We start from the raw sequence: 21,195 nt of genomic DNA on the forward strand, positions 1-21,195 counted from the left end.
GATGCGGCAGCGGAGCGGCTTCTCCGCGAGCCTTGAGAGACCCGGGCAGAGCCCGCCCTCTATGCGCGCTGGGGGCCGGCAGGGGGCTCTGGATTTCGGTCCCTCCCCCTTTCCCTGGGTGTCTCGGAGCACTCCGGCTCTCAGACCCTCCTCCAGCCAGGTGCAGGCCGGCGGGAGAGGAGGACGCATCTCTTCTTCCGGCGCCGCACCATGGGCAATACCTCCAATGACTCCTGGCCAGAGAACTGCGATACTCGACAGTGGCTCCCCTCCGGCGAAAGCCCAGCCATCAGCTCCGTGATGTTCTCGGCCGGGGTGCTGGGGAACCTCATCGCGCTGGCGCTGCTGGTGCGCCGCTGGCTGGGGGACTCGGGGCGCAGCGCCGGCCGCGGGAACTCCATCTCGCTGTTCCACGTGCTGGTGACAGAGTTGGTGTTCACCGATCTGCTCGGGACCTGCCTCATCAGCCCTGTGGTGCTGGCTTCGTATGCGCGGAACCAGACCCTGGTGGCCCTGGAGCCCCAGAGGCGCGTGTGCACCTACTTTGCCTTCTCCATGACCTTCTTCAGCCTGGCCACCATGCTCATGCTCTTCGCCATGGCCCTGGAGCGCTACCTAGCCATCGGACACCCCTACTTCTACCAGCGCTGGGTCACATGCCGTGGTGGCCTGGCTGTGCTGCCCGTCATCTACACAGTCTCCCTGCTCTTTTGCTCCCTGCCGCTGCTGGACCACCGGCAGTACGCCCAGTACTGCCCTGGGACGTGGTGCTTCATCGGGCATGAGCAGACCACGTACCTGCGGCTTTACGCCACCTTGCTGCTACTGCTCATCATCGCGGTGCTCGCCTGCAACCTCAGTGTCATCCTCAGCCTCATCCACATGCATCGCCGGGGCAGGAGAAGCCGCTCCGGACCCTCCTTGGGCAGCAGCCGGGGCGGCCCTGGCAGCCACAGGAAAGGGGAAAGGGTATCCATGGCAGAGGAGACGGACCATCTCATTCTCCTGGCTATCATGACCATCACCTTCGCCGTCTGCTCCTTGCCTTTCACGGTGAGTCGCTCCCTTCATTTCCACAGAGGAACCGGGCAGCCTTCTCACACTCTCCCCTCTTACTCCCACCCTTTCCACCACCACACACATTTTGCAACTTGTAAAATTATGGCCTCATTTGTAAAGGGTCTATAGCCTTCCCCTCTCACTTCTCACCTTTGCCCCACTTCCTACTTCCCTAACCCCAGCAAACGGGCATCTCTATGCTACTGCTTCTCATTTACCAACACAGTCCCCCTGAAAGGGAGTCCTGGCTCTCCACTAAGCCAGCGCAGACTGCCACCCTAGAGCCCGAAGCCACTGTACAAGGCCAGTCTGGCTTAGTACCTGACGAAGAAGCAGCCCCTTCCACCTTTGGGTAGTTGTCAGTTACAACCTGACTTCCCTGAGCTGTAGTTCGCCTCCCGGTGTCCCCCATCCACTGGTGCTAGTTCTCCAGGCTCTGCCTTCTGTTTCTCCCAGAGCAAAATGTAATACTCAACCCATAGCCTTCCATCGAGAATGGTCCCAGGTGAGAAGGGTCCATGTTGCCAGAAGTCCAGAGCATTCATTGTCTTAAAAGTTCAACAAAACCTAGCTTACAGATTTCCCAAACTACATATTGGGAGTATAACTCTTTGTTGCCATGAAAATTCATAATATGTTCATAATGATAATTAGAGGAAAGGCTGCTTGCTTGGAGGAACCCCTTGCCTAGGTTCTGGGCCGGGTGCTGCCCTGGTTGGGGGCAACATCAGTGGTTAGTTCCATGATGCTGTGAGTTTGAGCCTCCTAAGGTGTAATGTGGGTAGCAGAGCCTGGGATGTATCCGAGCATGTGCTGGCCTCTTACAAAGAAATGAGAGCTCAGTTTTAGCAGCTCCACTTCCAAATCTTCAGAAGCGCAAGACTGACCCTACAGGGAATAAACAGTTGGCAGTGACTCTCACCTGACACAGTCTTGGAGAAAAGAAAAAGATAAACGATGCTGCCATTGGTCAGTGTGACCTGTAGAAGCTGAAGAAGTAACTTTATCCTACTTTCCGCCTCCCTCACTGCTTTAGATTATCTTCATTAAACTCATCCATAGAGGTGGGAGAGGACACAGGATCCTGAAAGCCTAGATATGACCCTCCCACACACACAAATTAACTCCCTTTCTTACCTATGTTCTCTCCTCCCTGGTCCCCACTGTCCTCACACTTCTGCCCCATCTTCTGTCAGGGTAGAAGCTGCCCTGAATCAATAAGTTACACTTTGAGAGGAATGAGATGGAGTATGTAAAAGATGCCCTTTTATAAAATGAAGTAGGATGTGGGAGGCTGCATCTCCCATTCACCCTGAGCTGGGGAGTTTGCAACAGAAATGCTGTGAGGTAGAAACCAACATGGCTTCCACAAGTTTGTTTTGTTTTACTGGTAGAACTGGTAGAACTCCATTAGGAGCTAAATTAACTTTTTGGTGTTGGGACTAGGATGCAGAACATACATGTATCTGTGAGAGAAAGCATTTCAAGTTCCACTAAACAACTTAGAATTTAACATGAGAGACATAAACCATTTCTGAATTGGGAGGTACCTGTTTTGGATTGGTGGGAATCAGGATGTCAGTCCTTAGAGTTTTATCTATCATTTGTGAGTGTGTACGTATAAAAATACCTTCCACCCTCAGCTACTTAAAATAGCTTGGGAACAGGCTCAGAGGTGACCACACACTTGTGAAAAGGATTGTTATTCCCTTTGAGGAGGAGAGCAGGAGGAAAAGTTCTCCCCCTTGATCATGACTGACCCACAGCATAAACTGTATTTTTTTAAATAAAGGCAGTTGATTTTCAATAGGTTCCCCAGTTTTCAAGTAAATTTGCCTTTTGCCATGAGAATTCCATCATTGCCATATGTTGATTTTCAGATACACACACGCAAACACACACACTCGTTTCCTTTACTATTAAGCCAGGGGCAACTCCAGAGTTGCCAAATGGAAGAACTAGAAGTCTGGTTAGAAAGGGTGGAGACGTAGGAAGTTTGCTTTGAAGCTGAGTTTTTATCTGAGTGCCTGTTTATGGCTTTGGGGGCCAGATGAAGATTATGAGGGGGCTTTAGCTCATTCAAGCCACTCCTTGGCATTGACAGTATCAGCAAATATTATCTAGGGCCTCTTCTGGGTGTGTGCATGGCAAAGAGTCCCAGACAAAGAGTGGGAAAAATGCCTAGTGTTAATGTAATCTAGAAAGTTGGCTACACTGACTTCTTGCCTTGGGGCTAACATGACACATTTTCCAGATGAACTACAGATAACCCAGTAGGTGCAAAACAGATATTCGAACTGTACCCTAAATGGGAAGTACCAAGTCATCTCTCAATAGGGAAATTTACTTTGACCATTGACTAATTTTATTTTATCACTAGATTGTTGATACTTGTCAGTATCTTTCATTTACACAGCACTTTAAGCATTAGGAAATGCTACACTATCCAGAATTTAGTTACTTCTTGGAAGGCTTATCTGACAATTCAAATCTCAAAGCTACTGAATGGTGCATTACATTCTGCTATTTCAGAATGCTTGGCATGTGTCCCTGGGGGGTGCTTTTCCCCCATGTCCTTTTATTCTACTTGGCCCACACTAAAGTTGTGGTCAGAAATGGCCTACACCAATCTCCCGCCCAAGGCAGGAATCATTTCCACATATCCTAACCCGGGCTCTGATAGAAAAGGCAAGGGCTTCTGGTTGCCTTCAGAAATTCTCCTGTTCTTCTATAATAGCACACGCAGCCCAATAGAAATACGGCATGAACCACAAATGCAAGCCACATAAGGAATTTCAAATTTTCTTGTAGCCACATGACAAAAAGTAAAAAGAAACAATTGAAATTAATTATTAGTATATTTTATTTAACCCAGTGTATCTAAAATATTATCGAGGCAAAATGTATCAATGTAAAATAATTATTAATGAACTATTCCAACTAATTTTCTTCCTGTGTCCCAGAAAATACTAGTAATCTACCCTGTCTCTGCCTCTTTCTAACTCGGGATAACAGAACTGCTTTCTGTGGCCCTCAAAGTGGTCCATGCCACTGGCCCAGCAAGGAGAGCTCACAGCTGTGTACCCAGTGGGACAACAGCCTAATGAGCACCCCAGGAGAAGAGGGGAGTGGGGAATTGAGGAAACCTGAACTGCTAAGGAATGTCAGCCATTGTCCCAAGGTGTGGGCAGGTTACAATTACTGCTTCCTCCAAGAATGCCAGCCTAGGACTTTCAAAGTTTGGGAATTGAAACTCAAAATATTAAATGCCCAGCACGCTGTAATGAAGTCAAGTTCAACTTCAAATGTCATTATTATCAACATCAAAATGGCTAACATTTTTTTTTAAACATCTTTATTGGAGTATAATTGCTTTACAATGGTGTGTTAGTTTCTGCTTTATAACAAAATGAATCAGCTATACATATACATATATCCCCATATCTCCTCCCTCTTGTGTCTCCCTCCCACCTTCCTTATCCCACCCCTCTAGGTGGTTACAAAGCACCAAGCTGATCTCCCTGTGCTATGCGGCTGCTTCCCACTAGCTATCTGTTTTACGTTTGGTAGTGTATATGTGTCCATGCCACTCTCTCACTTTGTCCCAGCTTACCCTTCCCCCTCCCCGTGTCCTGAAGTCCGTTCTCCATGTTTGCGTCTTTATTCCTGTCCTGAATGGCTAACATTTTTGAGTGCGAATTTTTTACATACTTCAATCCATTATCTTCACAACAATCTTTCAAATAGGTAGCATTTTTACTCCCATTTTACAAATGAGGCAAATAACTTACCCTGGGTCCCGCAGCTAGTGAGTGAGTGCTGGAGCCAGGATTCAAAGCCAGGCAGCTTAAGCACAGAGCCTGTGCTTTTAATCACAATACTGTCGGAAAGTACTCATTTCAGGGGTAACATATGAGAAGATTAATCCAAGATTTATAAGAGAATTGTGAAGATGTTATAAATATCTGGCCCACTTTGTCTCTTAATTTCAACTTTTAGCTTTAAAAGTACAATGGCAAAGACCTTTTTCTCCTTATCAGATCAAGGGGCCTGAGCTAGGGCCAAGGGTACAGTTTCTTTTTTCTTCTGCACTGACCTATGCATTAAAAGGCTGAGTCTGAGATTTTAGGAGATCGGCTAGTGTAAATGCGGGTCTAAATTAAGAAATAATCAGATAACCCCTCACATAAAACTTTCTGTTGGTACACATAAGATATAACTGATTTTTTAAAAAAGCATTATTTTGGCGATCCAATATAAAGTCATGCGTAGGACCAACAACATATTCCAGACTGTTTATGCACTAAAGGAATATTGCGTAAATTAATATATTCCTCATGTTAATCAGATATTGTCATCATTTCACAGTGATAAATGGAAACTTTCTTCCTGAAATGAAACAGGACACAGGAAATATACCAGACCTCCATTCTTGACTCAGATACTGTTTGTCTTTTAATTTCCAACCCATATCTAGCCATTTTTTCACTACTTTACTAATAATTGTGAACAACTTCTGGTCATTTTAAACTGTTTTCCCCATGTCATTAGGATAAAGTGCTTATGCATTTTATTCAGTTCTAAAATTTCAAGAGTGAACCATTGACTCATTCTAAAATGTCTTCATCTTTAGAAATTCTTTAGGGCTATAATTTCTAGGTTACTCTGATTAGTGGAAATCTGATCTTTGAAGTACAAAGCAAACTCAAGTAAAGAGTACTGGAGGGCTTCCCTGGTGGCGCAGTGATTGGGAGTCCGCCTGCCGTGCAGGGGACGCGGGTTCGTGCCCCGGTCTGGGAGGATCCCACGTGCCGCGGAGCGGCTGGGCCCGTGGGCCCGTGGGCCATGGCCGCTGAGCCTGCGCGTCCGGAGCTTGTCCTCCGCAACGCGAGAGGCCACAATAGCGGGAGGCCACAACAGTGAGAGGCCCGCGTACTGCAAAAAAAAAAAAAAAAAAAAAAAAAAAAAAAGAGTACTGGAGTTTCCCACTCATTCCTGGTACTCTTTATGTAAAAGGTAACATGAATGGGGGTTGTAAAGCTGATTTGAAATTTGTCAATTACATACATGCACAGTATCACAATTCTAGTAGGGATGAAAGAGAAATTCAGAAATCTCTATGCATAACCAAAACAAACTTTGCCTGGTGATATTTTGAGTTAATATCCATGTACTACTGGAAGGCCCTTTATCATTCATACATCATCAATGATGTGTTTGGGAATTGTTGAAAGAGTTTTAACACACCTTACCTTTTAAGAGAAAGTTCTTCTATATGAGTGTTTTCACTTGGCACCTTTTCCTTTGCCATTTGATATTATGAAATTGTGGTTGTAAATAATGACATAATTACACTGATTTTTAAAAATGTAGACAGCAAGAACTATGGTCCTTTTCCCTAAAGAGAAGTGGTGCGTTATGTCTACACCCTTGGTCAAGGTGATGCCTGCCATCTAGCTGTGGAAAGTGTGGAAGAAAGAAAAAACCCAAAGAAAACCAAGTAGCTACTTAGATATAGCCATGGTTTTAAAATCTATAAACAGGAGAAATAATACCCATAAATCTTTGTGACACATTTGGAAAAAAGTCTCCTACAAACCCATAATTAGTCAGTGGTGAATTTCATGTGAGACTTTACGTCAGAGGCTTTTTATATAGATGGTGGCAGAGTGTGTAGTGGCTAAGAGGAAAGTCTGGGTCCTGCTACTATAATTGCATGGCTCCCCTACTTACCTGCGGTGTGATTTGGGACAGGATAACTAATTGTCTGAGCCTTGATCTCCTCCTTACTAAAATGGGAGTAATAACACTTTACAGATTTGTATAAAGATTAAACACAACAAGACACAAAATGCTTAGTACCATGCCTGGCATACAGGTATTCAGTAAATATTAGCTACTCTTTCCATAGGATTCCGTTTCCAAAGGAAAATCATTTTATATTAATGACCAGGAACTGAATTCTGGAAGCTCCGTGTCACTTGTTTGATTGGCCAGGCCTAAGTGGGTCTTTTGTTTTTAAGTGTGATAAATGAATAATTTTAAACTATTTCAATTTTGGGGTAAGGGTCTAAAGCAGTGGGTTTCAACTTTGCCTGTGTATTAGGATCACCTGGAGGGCTTTAAAAGCCCTGACACCTGGGTTACAGCCCTGACACCTGGGTTACAGCCCAGGCTAATTAAATCAGAGTCTCTGAGAGAGGGAGCAAGCTATCAGAGTAGTTTTATTTCTTTATTTAAATATTTTTTTTCCATCAGAATATTTTTAATTATCCACAGGTGATTTCAGTGCACAGCCAAATACATTTCTCATTTACTCTAAAATTCTGAACCCACTATGTAGTCACATTAAAGGTAGGAAAGTAGCTGAAAGAAACGGTGCCAGGTCAGTGCCAAGATAAAGTTTTCCATGGAGGTGGCAAGGATTCTATGGAAGACAAAAGAATACTAATTTTCCTCTGTGCCGCTTTCCAGGTATCACAAGCTCGTATTCTTAGCAAAGCCCTATAGAGAGAGTCTGTCCTAAGGAATTAAAACTCACTAGGCTGGTTTACATTAGTCCTTGGTATTTTTCTCATAGCAGATTTACTTGTAGTATGTGCAAAAGCATGTATAAATTCTACCAGCCTCTGAAGCTGAAGTCCAGAATATCACCGAAACATTATTAATTAATTGACTTCTATCCATTGTGTCAGCCTTTAATTAAAATCCAGGATCAGCTGGAGGGAGAGGGAATGAGGAGTTAGTGTTTAATGGGTACAGAGTTTCAGTTTAGGAAGTTGTAAAAAGTTCTGGAGATGGATGGTGGTGATGGTTGCTATTCCCTGTTCTTTTTATATGATGGTCAGTCAAGTGCAGCCACAAGAGGAGACAGGAGATGCTCCAGAAAACAGTTTATCAAACTCACAGGTCTGAAAAACAGGAAGCACTGCGTAACGTGCAGGGCCACATGAGGAAGTACCAGTGCAGGTCAGGAGGAAAAAGAAGCAGGAGCTGGGGAGAGCCTGTGCCACGGACTTTACTGGAGTTTCTGAGGGAAAGACAAGGCAGAGTAGGGGAAACAGTTTAGGACTGGCTATTTTGAACCATTTCGACAGGCTCTAAGCTATACGAGTAGCCCCTAGTCGCCCGGTACCAGGCCTTGGAATGATGAAAGCTGCCTCCAAGGAGTAAAGGGCCACACAGCGGAGCTCTGCATTGGTTAGTTTGTATATCAAGCGATTGCTTCTGGGTAAGCCCTTGGCTATCTCTAAGCACTGGCTAGCCCTGGAAGGGGCAGTCTCTCCCCAGCCAGAAAGTTTTTATGATGTCAAAACATCACAATATACAGAAAATAAAAATACAAACAGTACAGTTGCACAGCAAGGCGAATGTACTTAGTGACACTTGAAAATGGTGAAAATGGTAAATTCTATTCTCTGTATAATTTAAATTAAAAAGAAAAAACCCAGGGTCCACAAGATTGAAAATGGTGAACTCTGGGCAAAAGCCAAGAACCGAAAGAAAAAAAATGGAGAGGTAGGAGAAGACAGAACTTACATCAAGAACTTCAAGGTTCTCTGAAGTATGTCTCTTTTGCAAGCATAAAAGAGGAAATTATCTTCTACAACATATCGGCCAGCTCCTAAAATGCAAAGTTTAAGCATTTCTAAAAATTACTCAGCATAGTGGATGAAAAGGAAAGGAAACAAATAGTACAGAATTGCTTCATCCTCTAAAATCATTTTTCACTTCTCATTGGTCTGTCACACTCTAAAGAGATCAGGAACTATGGTTTGGGTTATTTGCCACAGAAAACCTGACTCATCTTCATGTGTGACCCATGACACTAGAGGCTGAGCCCTCTCTACATGGCCCACTAGAGAATCCGGTATTATATTCTTTGGCAAAATTAGATCTAAACTCAGCTACAGACTTTTTCTACAACAGAATGCTCAGTTTGTGTGTGTGTGTGTGTGTGTGTGTGTGTGTGTGAACACAACATTGTAAAGCACTATCAGGTTTATGTACACTGTTATCCTGAATTCCCAAACTTCAAAATCGCTCCTTAAATACACCATATAAGTACTATCAATTTCTCATTCAAAATAGTTTAGCTGACAAGAAAAGTATTGCTCCCTTGCATATCCCCACCTAACTTTCCTCTTCTCTGTATACTTAGGGACATCCACCATCAGTTCTTTCTTTCTTTTTTTTCCTTTACTCATCTGCCAAGTCTTTTCTCCATTCCCTTAAGCCAAGATTCTCTGGCATAAACACCTATGGCTGCCAAACCTTCCTGATATTGTCCTAACATAAGCAACCCAAAGATGACTACTCTTCTCCCTCCCTGCAATTTGCTTTGTATGTCCAGTTGCCAGATGCCTGCGGAGTAAGTAGTGGGGGGAAAAGGAAACAAACCATTCCTTCTTCTGGCAAGGGAGAGTGGAGGAAAGAAGAAATAGCTCTCTAACTCACCAGCTGCCTTTGGTAAGAAAGTCCCAGGAGCTCTATAAACAACTGGTTTCAAACGACTAGGTGTAATTTACATGTTTCTCTCTTTTCTGTAAGCCATGTGGAAATGTTTGATCTTTATCAAGCATGTACTGGCCCATTCTCTGCAATCTGACCAAAAAGTTGTGTTGTTCCCTAAATATCTAAGATATCAGATGAGAGCTGGTATACTGCTTTGAGGACATTGGCCAATGCATAAAGATGTGTCAGTGGCCAATGCATAAAGATGTGTCAGCTTTCCGGTGTTTAGGGCTTTGTTCTGAAGACCTTTGGTCTAACATAGGCGACCTGGATGTAGCACACAGTGAGCGCTGCTCTGGTGTCAAGGGACTTGGAATTTGTGTCCTGAGTCGGCCACTAACCAGCCCTGGGAACTTGGGCAAGTCCCTCACCTTCTCTGCACCGTGGTGTCCTCACTGGTAAAATGGAGATAATAAAGACTAACGCTGGGGGGACACTTATTAAGTGAGCAGTTTTCAGTAGCTGACCCGGATGATTTCCTCTCATCCTGCCAACAACCCCAAGAATAGGTATTGTTATCGTTATCACCCATTTTAAAGATGCAGAAATGAAGGCACAAAGAGGTTAGTTTTCTTACTTATGGTCCCAAAGCTATCTGTGGAGCCAGGATTCAAACCCAGGCAGCCCAATGGCCAGAACACAGGCTCTGTTGTGTGCCCTCTCACTGAATTGTCGTAATGAAGCCAGATTCAGTTTTTGGAAGTAACTGCAACATGTTGTTATTAACTCACTTCCTCATCTGTCAGAAAGAGACGATACTTATGTTTCAGAGTGTCTGTAAGGCATAAACATGTGCGAGAGGAGTGAGATTTTGCTACCTCTCTCTCACCACTACGACCACACACAAAACACGTTTTGCTTTTCAGTCTTAAGAAATTGCATATGGTCTAAGCCTGTCCACTGCTACAATGTAAAACTAACATCCTTTTCCCCTTTTGCTTCTTACAGATTTTTGCATATATGAATGAAACCTCTTCCCGGAAAGAAAAGTGGGACCTCCAAGCTCTTAGATTTTTATCAGTTAATTCAATAATTGACCCTTGGGTCTTTGCCATCCTGAGACCTCCTTTTCTGAGACTAATGCATTCAGTCCTCTGTTGTCGGGTTTCATTAAGAACACAAGATGCAACACAAACTTCCTGTTCTGCACAGTCAAATGCCAGTAAATAGGTTGACCTTTGAGGCTGGTAGTTAAGAAGTGCTTAGTGAGCCAGCATCTGGAAGATCATTTTAAAATGGTTCCTTGGAGAAATGGAGAAAAGTTAGTTTATAAATACAATGAAGCTACCCTAATAAAACAGAGCAAACAAACATTTCAGTACTGGTTTGGGCTACAGATGTGCTGACAAGGCACTTCGTGGAAGGTATCAACCGTCAAAGAGCATGTTCCGTGACCTTTAGAGGAACAACCAATTGCATTTAAGATCCAGTGCCTTTCGATTTAAGCTTTCCTGTTGAATGAGAAACCATGTAGTTTTGTAATTTGTTTAAAACCCTAAATAGTTACTGTGTTTTCTATTTTAATCTTCTAGGCTAGTACCATTATAAACATACAGTGTACAGTCAGACCAGATAAAACTTCTTACGTATTCTCTAGGAAGTGAATATGTGCAAGCAACCAAGCCCGGTGTCTTGTGATCGTCCTTTCTTTGGACAATGAATCTGAAAACCATAGGTACTTTGTACTGTATGTTTGTGTATGTGGGAGTGCTCTCTTTTTACAGCAGTGTAACTCAGTATTACTGAGTAGGCTCAGCTCATTAATGTCAGCTTTTTCACCATCCACAAGAAGGTGTGTGTCAGAGTGTCAGGTTATTTATTTTATAACGTCTGCCGTGCTAATAGTAACCAAAAAGGCTAGGAATTTTCCTCTCAACAATAAATAGTAGACTATTAAGAGAGGTAATTCTGATTAATACTCTTCATTCTATTTCCAGGGAATCGTATACGTGGCTATGTCTGAAGCCAAATATTAGGATTAAAAACGGAAAAATCTGGTCAGTTCTTCAGATACACTGGAACTCTTTTAATGCTGATGTTGAGGACATAACTAACATCTACTTTATAGGATGGTTGTATTGTAGCAAAATTCATCTGGGAAATATGGCTTGACTCATACTGTATAGGAAATCATGTAACAGTGAGTCATATCCTAATATATTTCTAAATCTAAATGTTTGGCATTATGTAAACTTGGCATAAAATATTTCAGTGAATTTGCACTGTTTAATCATATCTTATTTACAGTGTAAACTCATCTGAAATGTTACAAAAATAAACTATAAAACAAAAAATTGAAAATGGGATAGTATGTGATGAATTCCCCCCAAACAACAATTTATAATTAGTGTAGATATAATAATTTTTAAAATGAGATAAAAGTGGAAAATTTTCATTTAATTTGGCAGGTTTTTAAAGTGTGGTTGTATTACAGATTAGAGTTTGAAATATTCAATACAGTACTTGGTATTAGAGGATTTTTTTTCCCTTATAGCATGATCTTTGAAATAGTGGACACCTTATTTTTTTGCAGTGAGTGTTATTACAGCATAGTTGTAATAAAAAACCAAAAAAGAATGTTAAGTCTCATTGAGTTGCTTACGCAAAACTATTTCCTATAAGTAGTTATCAGACTAGATGATCACTTAGGAGTGATTCCAGACCTATCTAGAAATCAGTGTATTTTGACACAATCTATGTCAAATCATCCCTTATTTTAAAAAGAATAAATGAATGGTTTGCTTTCCTACTAATTTAAACAAACCAGGCAAAGTTTAACTTAGCTAAAATCTGGACATTTAAATAAATCTTCCCTGTCCACCAAGTATTCTAGAGTTAAGAAATTGTTCTAAATAGGATTAACTAGGCTCACGGGTAATTCCTAAACATAAAATTCTAAAGTTACTTTGAATCTGGAAGATTAATTTCCTTTATCAGATGACTTTTTTCCTCCAAATGAAAATGTTAAGTACAATCGTTCACCGTACCTCACCACCCCCCAAAATTCTCGAATAATGCCTGAGAACTTAAAAACACAAACTTGGACATAATATCACTACTGGGAACAAAATTTTCACTCTGTGAAAATGAGTTTAAGTCATTAAGAACTGATAGATTTCCAGCACTTTGATTCCTAGTATACTCCTTTTCCTTGCACTGTGTTAAATGACTAAATCCTGTTATTTCATCTGCACTGATATTTACATAGAAGGAATTGAAAGTTAAAGTCCTATGTAATAGTAAACTGCTTACTATTCATGGAAATTTCAAGGTAATAGAAAAAATTACTGATCTTGGATATGAAAATATTTTTAAATTTTTAAAAATATTTTTAAAAATCACGTCACATCAGACGTACCTGTTTAAGTTTACTGACTCATTTTCAAGTAAAATAAAAAACACAGAATTTAGCCTGGTATATCAGAGAACTGAATTGTGACGAAAAAAGACCTAGATTTTATTCTTTGCCCCTAACAGTGAGTGGAATGAAAAGGGAGAAAGAAACTATAGTGGATGTTCAACTCAGAATGCCAGCCCTAACTTTAGGTGTCCAGAAATGGGATGGGCCAAAGCAGTCTATCCTAAGCCGAATTTCCTGGATGGTTCACTGTGGCCCCAGGTCATCTTTCCCAAGAGAAAACTGGGAAACTCTGGTACTAAACTGTGGCCTTGAATCTCTAAAGATCCTGATAGGGCCTGAGTTTGCTTAGAAACTGTAGAAAACCTCCCAAAGACTTGAATCTCAAAGTGGTCTGGACCCATGACAACCTAGAGCCAGAGCAAGGCTCTAGAAACAGCACCAACCCAAAACTGCCATGCTGGCGGAGGCTGTGAGCCCTGGGCAGGTGGAAGGAAAATCCGATCCACAACACTATGTTCTCAGTGTAATTCAGTTCAACTGTTGGTGCCCCTGCCAGCTCACATCAGTGCACTTTGAAAGACAGACTGCCCTCTTGCTATCGTAATGTCAGCTCTGCTTTGAACCAAGAAGAAACCAACATATTCAAGTTTAGAATTCGATGACTTTGAAAGACAGGGGAAGACAATTAGCTCACACTTAAGATGAGGGTTTTTTTTTTCCTTCACTTAGCCAAATCTAGTGGTTTAAGCCAAAAATAATGGTTTTCTGAATTTAGGGAAAGCCCCTATTTGAGTCCTTCACAGAGAAACAGTCTTCCCTGCAGATTTAATATGTGTGGACTTGGCAATACCTACTCATGATGACCATCTTCTGCCTTTATGAAACACAATTCCATTGGAATTTCTCTCTGCACGTTTAAAACATACCTATAATCATTATACTAACAGCATTATCATTGATTTTTTTTTAATTTACAAAGCATTTGATCACCTGCAATACACACTATGGAAATAAATGTCATTTTAGCAATTCACAGAAGCTATAGTCTAATTTATACATGGGAACAAGGCCATGTATTGGGCATTAATTTTATTTCAGAAAGTTATTTTCTGGTAGGTTTTATGATTTTTATTGTAAGTAAATTTTCTTGAATTATATTTTTGTATTTCCTATAAAATATATGTACAATTAAAGGTCAGTTTGGGTGGTTTAATTCTGTGATCTGTGTGTTTCATTTTTTAAAATATGCCAAGTCAAACAGATCAGTAATGATTCCAGCAGAAAGAGCTGGCACGTTGAAAAGGGTAATTGAGGACTGTTGACTGAAAGGAATATTTACAGAGGGAAGGGCAGGGTTAAGGGAATCAACAAGGGATGGTGGAGGAGCCCTTGGAAGCTGCTATCACTCCCAGGCCTGAAGGAACAAGGGAGGAGCGGTGAAAGCTGTGTCCCACGCAACAGAAGCTATGGCCTTAAGTAGGGAAGCATAGCTGCTGCCGAACCACAGGGAGGGAGGGAAGGGACTACGTTCCTGGAAGATCTTCCTGCTCTTCTGCCTGTTCCTCCCATTGGCCAAACCCAACTATAATCCAGAGAGTAAGGGGAACCTGGGTAATGCAGTCCATGAAGACCACAGTACAGGTGGAGAGTAGACTTAGAGGAGCAGATGAAGGATATCCAGCATAAGGAGATTAAAAATATGTTCTCCTTTTTAAAATTACACCAACGGCTCTGTGGTGACCTAAATGGGAAGGAAATCCAAAAAAAAAGGGATATATGCATAGCTGATTCACTTTGCTGTACAGCAGAAACTAACACAACATTGTAAAGCAACTATACTCCAATAAAAATTTTTAAAAATAAAATAAAATTACACAAAAACTGAAAACACAGAATGGGCAGCCTTTCTTTCTGCCTTCTACTCCAAATAGATATCCTCTAGCAAGCTTGGGAAATAAGCATCAGCCCCACGTGTATGGAAAGGGGTAAAATATTATAGATTCCCTTACCAAAATATTTATCCTAGACCCTGTTCCCTTGAGGCTCAGCATTTACATTTATCCCACCCTGGAGGCAGTTTATATGATTGGAGGAGAGAAAGGAGATCGGACTGAAGCATCTTTCTGCTTTCCCTGCCCACAGCAGTACAGAGTAATAGCTCTTCCTAAGCAGAAAAAGGGTGATAGTCACGTATACTGGTCTAGCAATCAACCGAAACTTACTTTTAAGAAGGACCACAGGAGTGAGAAAAATCTAGAAAAATATCATTTAGTGCTGAGGGTAGGCCATATCCCCAAACTTAACATAAGCTGGGATGCATCTACACAGCTATTGTAGAGAAAGAGTATATATTAGCAATTCAGCAATTCTGCATAGTTTAAAATGCTGGTAAAAATATCAAGAAAAAGCAAATTTTAACAAAATGGGAAAAGATTGGACAAAGCAAGTCTCCTAAGGCCATCTGTCCATGTTGCCCTTACTGCTACCACAGGACTTGTCTTTACTCCCTCTTTAGTATCCTCCCTTTATCCCTTTCTGGAGCATACTTTTCCTTGCAGACTAACCCCTTTTCCCCTTCTACCAGGTCCTATTGTCTTTGATGCACACACTCAAACTTTCCCCTTTCAGCAAACTCTAGATTTATCCAGGGGATATTAAAGATGTGTGACACTGCCGGTTGTGTTCTCAGACACGTTATTTAACCTCTCTGACTTTCAGTTTCCTCATCTATAAAGATAATAAAATTATCCACCAATGTAATTATTGTAATTATTTTGAGGATTAAATGAGTAAGTACATACAGGACATTCAGCACAGTGCCTGGACGCGGTAAATGCAAATAAGGTTAGGGATTAGTACTTTCTCAGATGCCTGGTTCAATGGCCCCTCTGACCTCTTCACACACGTCTGACTCAGATTACTCTTTCTTAGTGCCGCTCGTGGAGCATCTATTTATTAACGCTGGGCAACTGTCAAGAATGAAGACGATAATAAGTATGCGGGATGAGTTTGTACTTCAGAGAGTGCAATGAAAATTGGCACAATGGGACAATGTAGAGGACCCAGAGTCCTAGGTAGAATGTAGAGTTCTAGGTGTAGAAGCACCCCAGCCTTCTCTAGGCAAAACTTTCCTGCTTTCTTCAACTGTCCCTTATGTGACACCCTACCATTTTGGTGCCCTCTTCCAGATCTTATCCAAGTTACCAATGTCTGTCTTAATATGTTGGGCCAGAACTAAACATCAAGAAATAATTCTAAGCCAGTCTTTCCAGGACTTAGTGCTGATGTGTCAGTTGCTGGCTTGATCTGGACATTATCTTTCCATTAATGTAACCTGAGATTACAAAGCTCTGTGAGCAACTGGGTTATACCTTTATATCGTTCAAAAAATGGAAGAAGCACCAGCTTTCTACTTTACAGAGAGGAAAAGTGGGCATGCAGAAGGGAAGTGAGTTGCTCACTAAGGATATCCTCATAAGATACCGTTATGATTATGGCTGTGGCGATGACCTTGCTGCCTGAGACCACACAGTCATTTGGTTTCTCATTAGTCATTAGCCTGTGAGTTCTTGGGTTGAATCTGTAGACTAGTGATGGGGAGCTTCGAACTTATCAGTCAAGCCTGGTCTGTTGTGTTAACAACTTGGACCTTGAGATGATGTGGAACTAGGTGCCAGTGCTGGACCCCAAAGAATAATTTTTCCCTTGAAAACGGAACTCACTACTTTTAGTTATCAAATGATATTTTTGCTAGAATTAACGGACCAATGCTCACCTCAGCCCTAAGAGTGTGCCTGATCTGTCATGATAAATTAAACATTCAAACATTCAACAGCTGCACAATTAAACCTTTGAAGACATAGCTGAGATTATCTTTCAGCTCTTAAAAAACTCAACATGTACACATTGTTAAGAGCTCAGAGGAACACGACAAAAGCCATACACCTTTAAAAACTCAATATTAATTTTTATGCTTTTAAAAGTAAATGTCAAAAAAAAAAAAAGTAAATGTCCTCATGTTATTTGTAAAATGAAAGACACAATAACCAAAACACGCCAGGCTGAGTACTGTGGTGTACTGCTCTTTGACCTGTAAAAATGAATCTTTCTGGTGTGAGTAGGTGTTCCGATAAAAGCAGAGCAAGCTTAACTATAAACTAGGGATCCTCATTCTCTTTACTACCTATTATGGTGACTAGCGAGTCAGACGCCCACTTCTGAGACGAAACACTAGCTCAGATGTTCACATTTTCTTGTGAAACGCCAGTTTGGAAAACTAAGGAAGGTGGCGAGAGTCAGATTCCTGTCTACCTTCTACGAATTTCTTCTGTGTTCTCAATTAAGTTATGGTGAACCACAGTGGCTGCAAAGAAATACTAAGCGAGGAAGCACAATTATCCTGTGTTATCAGTATTAAAACCTTTTAAAAATAATGTCTTGCCTTTAGTTTATCTTACTCGAGCATGTTAAAATGCTATTTAAATACTATTTAAAATGTTTCATAATAGGAATTTTGGATTAAGAGACAAAACACATGGGGAAAAGAACCCGATCACATTTTTAAAAATATAAATTTATTTATTTTTGCTTGCGTTGGGTCTTCGTTGCTGCGCGCGGGCTTTCTCTAGTTGCAGCAAGTGGGGGCTACTCTTCGTTGCGGTGCACGGGCTTCTCATTGCGGTGGCTTCTCTTGTTGCAGAGCACGGGCTCTAGGCACACGGGCTCAGTAGTTGTGGCTCGCGGGCTCTAGAGCGCAGGCTCAGTAGTTGTGACGCACAGGCTTAGTGGCTCTGCAGCATGTGGGATCTTCCCAGACCAGGGATCGAACCTGTGTGCCCTGCATTGGCAGGCGGATTCTTTTGTTGTTGTTGTTGTTTGTTTGTTTGTTTTTTGCGGTACGCGGGCCTCTCACTGTTGTGGCGTCTCCCGTTGCGGAGTACAGGCTCTGGACGCGCAGGCTCAGCGGCCATGGCTCACGGGCCCAGCCGCTCCGCGGCATGTGGGATCTTCCCGGACCGGGGCACGAACCCGTGTTCCCTGCATCGGCAGGTGGACTCTCAACTACTGCACCACCAGGGAAGCCTGGCAGGCGGATTCTTAACCACTGTGTCACCAGGGAAGTCCTTGATCACTGTTTTTTAAACCAACACCCCAAAAAGTTCATTAAGAATGGTGAAACTGGGATTGGAATACAGACATCTGATGGATGAGATCTTCCCTCTGCACGATGTGTCCCTGCTCCTGAGGTCCCTCCCCCACCTCTCTGCCCAGCTCCTAACTCCAGCCACCCAGCCCACGTATTGTCCTGGTGCACACCAGCAGGCTCTCGTTTCGGGATCATTGCCCTGGCTGTTGTCTCTCCTTGGAATAAATGCTCTTCCCCCAGTCAGCCACGGCTCACTTCTTCACTTCCTCACCTCCCTCAAAATGTTACTCTAGTGACGCCTTCTCAGTGAGGCCGTCACTGACCCCCTTCCTAAAATTCCCCCCCCAACCTTACACACCCCCTTCCCTTTCCCACACTCTATCACGTTCCAACGTGAGTGACCTTAAACGTACCTCAAAGTTGACATATTTATAACATTCCTGGTCTGTGTCCTTGGACTAGAATCTGAGGTCCAGGAGGGAGAGATTGTTGTCTGTTTTGTTTTGACGTCTAATGTTATAGTATCTTACAGGGGTGGCCAGATGTCCCATACACTTGCAATTGTATCTTACAGATTCCAGGGTCGTCTTCTATTTTAAAAATTTACTCAGTATATTATTCTTCAGATATTTTGAAAATTATTCAATGCTATGTACTGAATGTTTTATGTATATTCGTTTAATCTTCAAAATGATGCAGTAAGGTAGATATTGTCCCCATTTTTTCAGATGACAAAACAGATGTCAAAGTTAAGCAACTAATTCAAAATCACATAGCTTTAAAAGGAAAGTAAAAAAATATATATTAAACCATTTTCTGATCTCAAGCCCAGGGATCATTCTGCTGATCCCACAGAAATGGAGATCTGTAACGGACCTCTATTTCTGACTATATTCCACTGGAATGAAAACTCCATGGGCCATGGACCTTGTCATTCTTTATCACCACCATATTTGCAGTACCTAGGATACTGTCTGGTATGTTATAGGTATATATATATATATATATATATATATATGTACATGTAAACACACACATATTTGTTGAAAGAACTAAGAGTGAATGAAAGGCTAATGTTGAGGACACAGTCCCTATTCATCTCTGAAAGACTCAAAATAGTTCAACTTCCTCCTCCTATTTTTCTTTCCCTCCTCTCTGAACAACTCAATCCCAAGCCCATTAGGTGGGGTAGAGGAAGGTTGGCTTCTGCAGCTGGGGGATGTGTGAGCCTAAGCAGGGTGGTGGAGCCCACGCACGGAGGCTGGTGTGGAGTGTCAGAGCCCAGGCAGGGGGAGGATGCATCCACAAGGGGGTGGGGCGGTGTGGGATGCGGAGCCCTAGTGGACTGGGGAGAGCGTCCCCACAAAAAGGCAGCCTGGCGTGGGGTATCAGATCCCCAAGGGGGTGAGGAGATTATCCACGCAGGGAGAGTGAGGCAGTGTGGGGTATCAGATCCCCAAGGGGGTGAGGAAGCTATCTGTTGATGCACAGGGGTGAACTGGTACAGGGGGACAGACCTGAGTGGGAGGCGAGGGCATCCTTATAAAGGGATGGCCCCGGGACAGGGCTTAGGAGCCTGAGCAGAATGAGAAGGGCATGCACCTGTAGGGGCAGCCTGGTGTGAGCTGTCAGAGCCCAAGCAGAGTGAGGATGGTGTCCACATGGGGCAGCTGGGAGCTCAGATTGGGGAGTGAGAGCTTGAGCCCAAGATAGAGGTGAGGGGTGAGGGCAGGGATGAGAGACTGGCTACTAACAGAGGGATTTATCAAACAAGCAAATACCTTAAGGATAATGGAAACCAGGCTTGTCACTGTTGGAGAAATATAAACAGAAAAGTTAGAATGAACTCTGTAGTGCTGGATTGGAATTGGGGGTATTGGTATTAACTCATATTTTTCAATATATAAAGATAAGTATAGAACTAAATACATATGTAAATGTGCTTGTGTTTTCTCTGTTTCGTCCACTGAGAGAAACTGGGATTTCTTGCCCTGTAGCAATGAGCACACCTAGCACATGGATCTTGATTTCTAAATGCCACCTTCCTCTAGAAGGAACCAGCGCTCCTTGGAGAAATGTCTGATTCCAGACCTGGGGCAGAGAAAGTGTGAGATGACCCAGGGGCATCTCATTGTACGAGAAAAAAGGAAGCGCTCAAGGAGTGAGGGGCCATAAGAGGATTCGTATGTGGCTCCAAAGGAAAGAGAATGTCTTTGGAGACACACACTGAAGTATTCAGCAGGTGACGATGTATTACCTCTGAGACCTAATCTCAAATTAATTGAGGGAAGAAAGTTATGTGTACTGTACCTCCAATGCTTCTGTGAGCTTATAATGGTTTCAACATTTAAAAAATTAAAAAATAAAACCGCAGGCACACTCTGTGCAAGAGGAAGAAAACAAAAAAATGTCATATTTGTTGTACGTAGGGAGGCATTAACAAGGGTAAACTAAAATCAGAATTTAATTTCTATCACTCTGATTCATTTTTCCTCATATATTCTGTTTTTCAGCTGTGAGTAATTATCAATGAAATGAAAACAAGAACTAATACTAATGATACTGAATGTTAATGATAGCTGTCTTACTGGCTGGTGAATGCTGTGGTCCATAAAGCTGCTCTTTATAAGAGTTTTTATCGTAACCTTTCCAACCTGTTCACCAGCAAGTCAGGCTAAGCACTGGTATGATGCTAATGGTTTGGCTTAAAGAATTTATATACCTATCATCATGTTCCCATTAGAAAAAAAAGAAACTACACACATTTGCAGTTATGAACAGTTATTTAAATTTACATGAGTTATTTTGGAGGGAAATAACGATTATTTCAGCATCGACTTAATGACAATTTTAGATATTTAAAAAAGTGATTATGGGCTTCCCTGGTGGCGCAGTGGTTGAGAGTCCGCCTGCCGATGCAGGGGACACGGGTTCGTGCCCCCGGTCCGGGAGGATCCCACATGCCGCGGAGCGGCTGGGCCCGTGAGCCATGGCCACTGAACCTGCGTGTCCGGAGCCTGTGCTCCGCCAACAGGAGAGGCCACAACAGTGAGAGGCCCGTGTACCGCAAAAAAAAAAAAAAAAAAAAAAAGAGATTAAAAAAAAAAATGGTTTT

The 21,195-nt window shown here is 42.4% G+C and overlaps 1 protein-coding gene across 1 annotated transcript; it reads left to right on the forward strand.

Moving 5' to 3' along the window:
* Positions 1-6: 6 nt before the first annotated feature.
* On the forward strand, positions 7-14,136 carry PTGER2 (prostaglandin E receptor 2). The gene is made up of 2 exons (XM_024734754.1): positions 7-1,053; positions 10,522-14,136. Exons 1-2 carry the CDS (start codon positions 211-213, stop codon positions 10,741-10,743), a joined length of 1,065 nt encoding a protein of 354 aa, XP_024590522.1. The 5' UTR covers positions 7-210; the 3' UTR covers positions 10,744-14,136.
* Positions 14,137-21,195: the final 7,059 nt, after the last annotated feature.

The sequence above is a fragment of the Neophocaena asiaeorientalis genome, unplaced genomic scaffold (genome assembly GCF_003031525.2).
Source record: "Neophocaena asiaeorientalis asiaeorientalis breed wild unplaced genomic scaffold, Neophocaena_asiaeorientalis_V1.1 scaffold547, whole genome shotgun sequence".
NCBI lineage: Eukaryota > Metazoa > Chordata > Mammalia > Artiodactyla > Phocoenidae > Neophocaena > Neophocaena asiaeorientalis.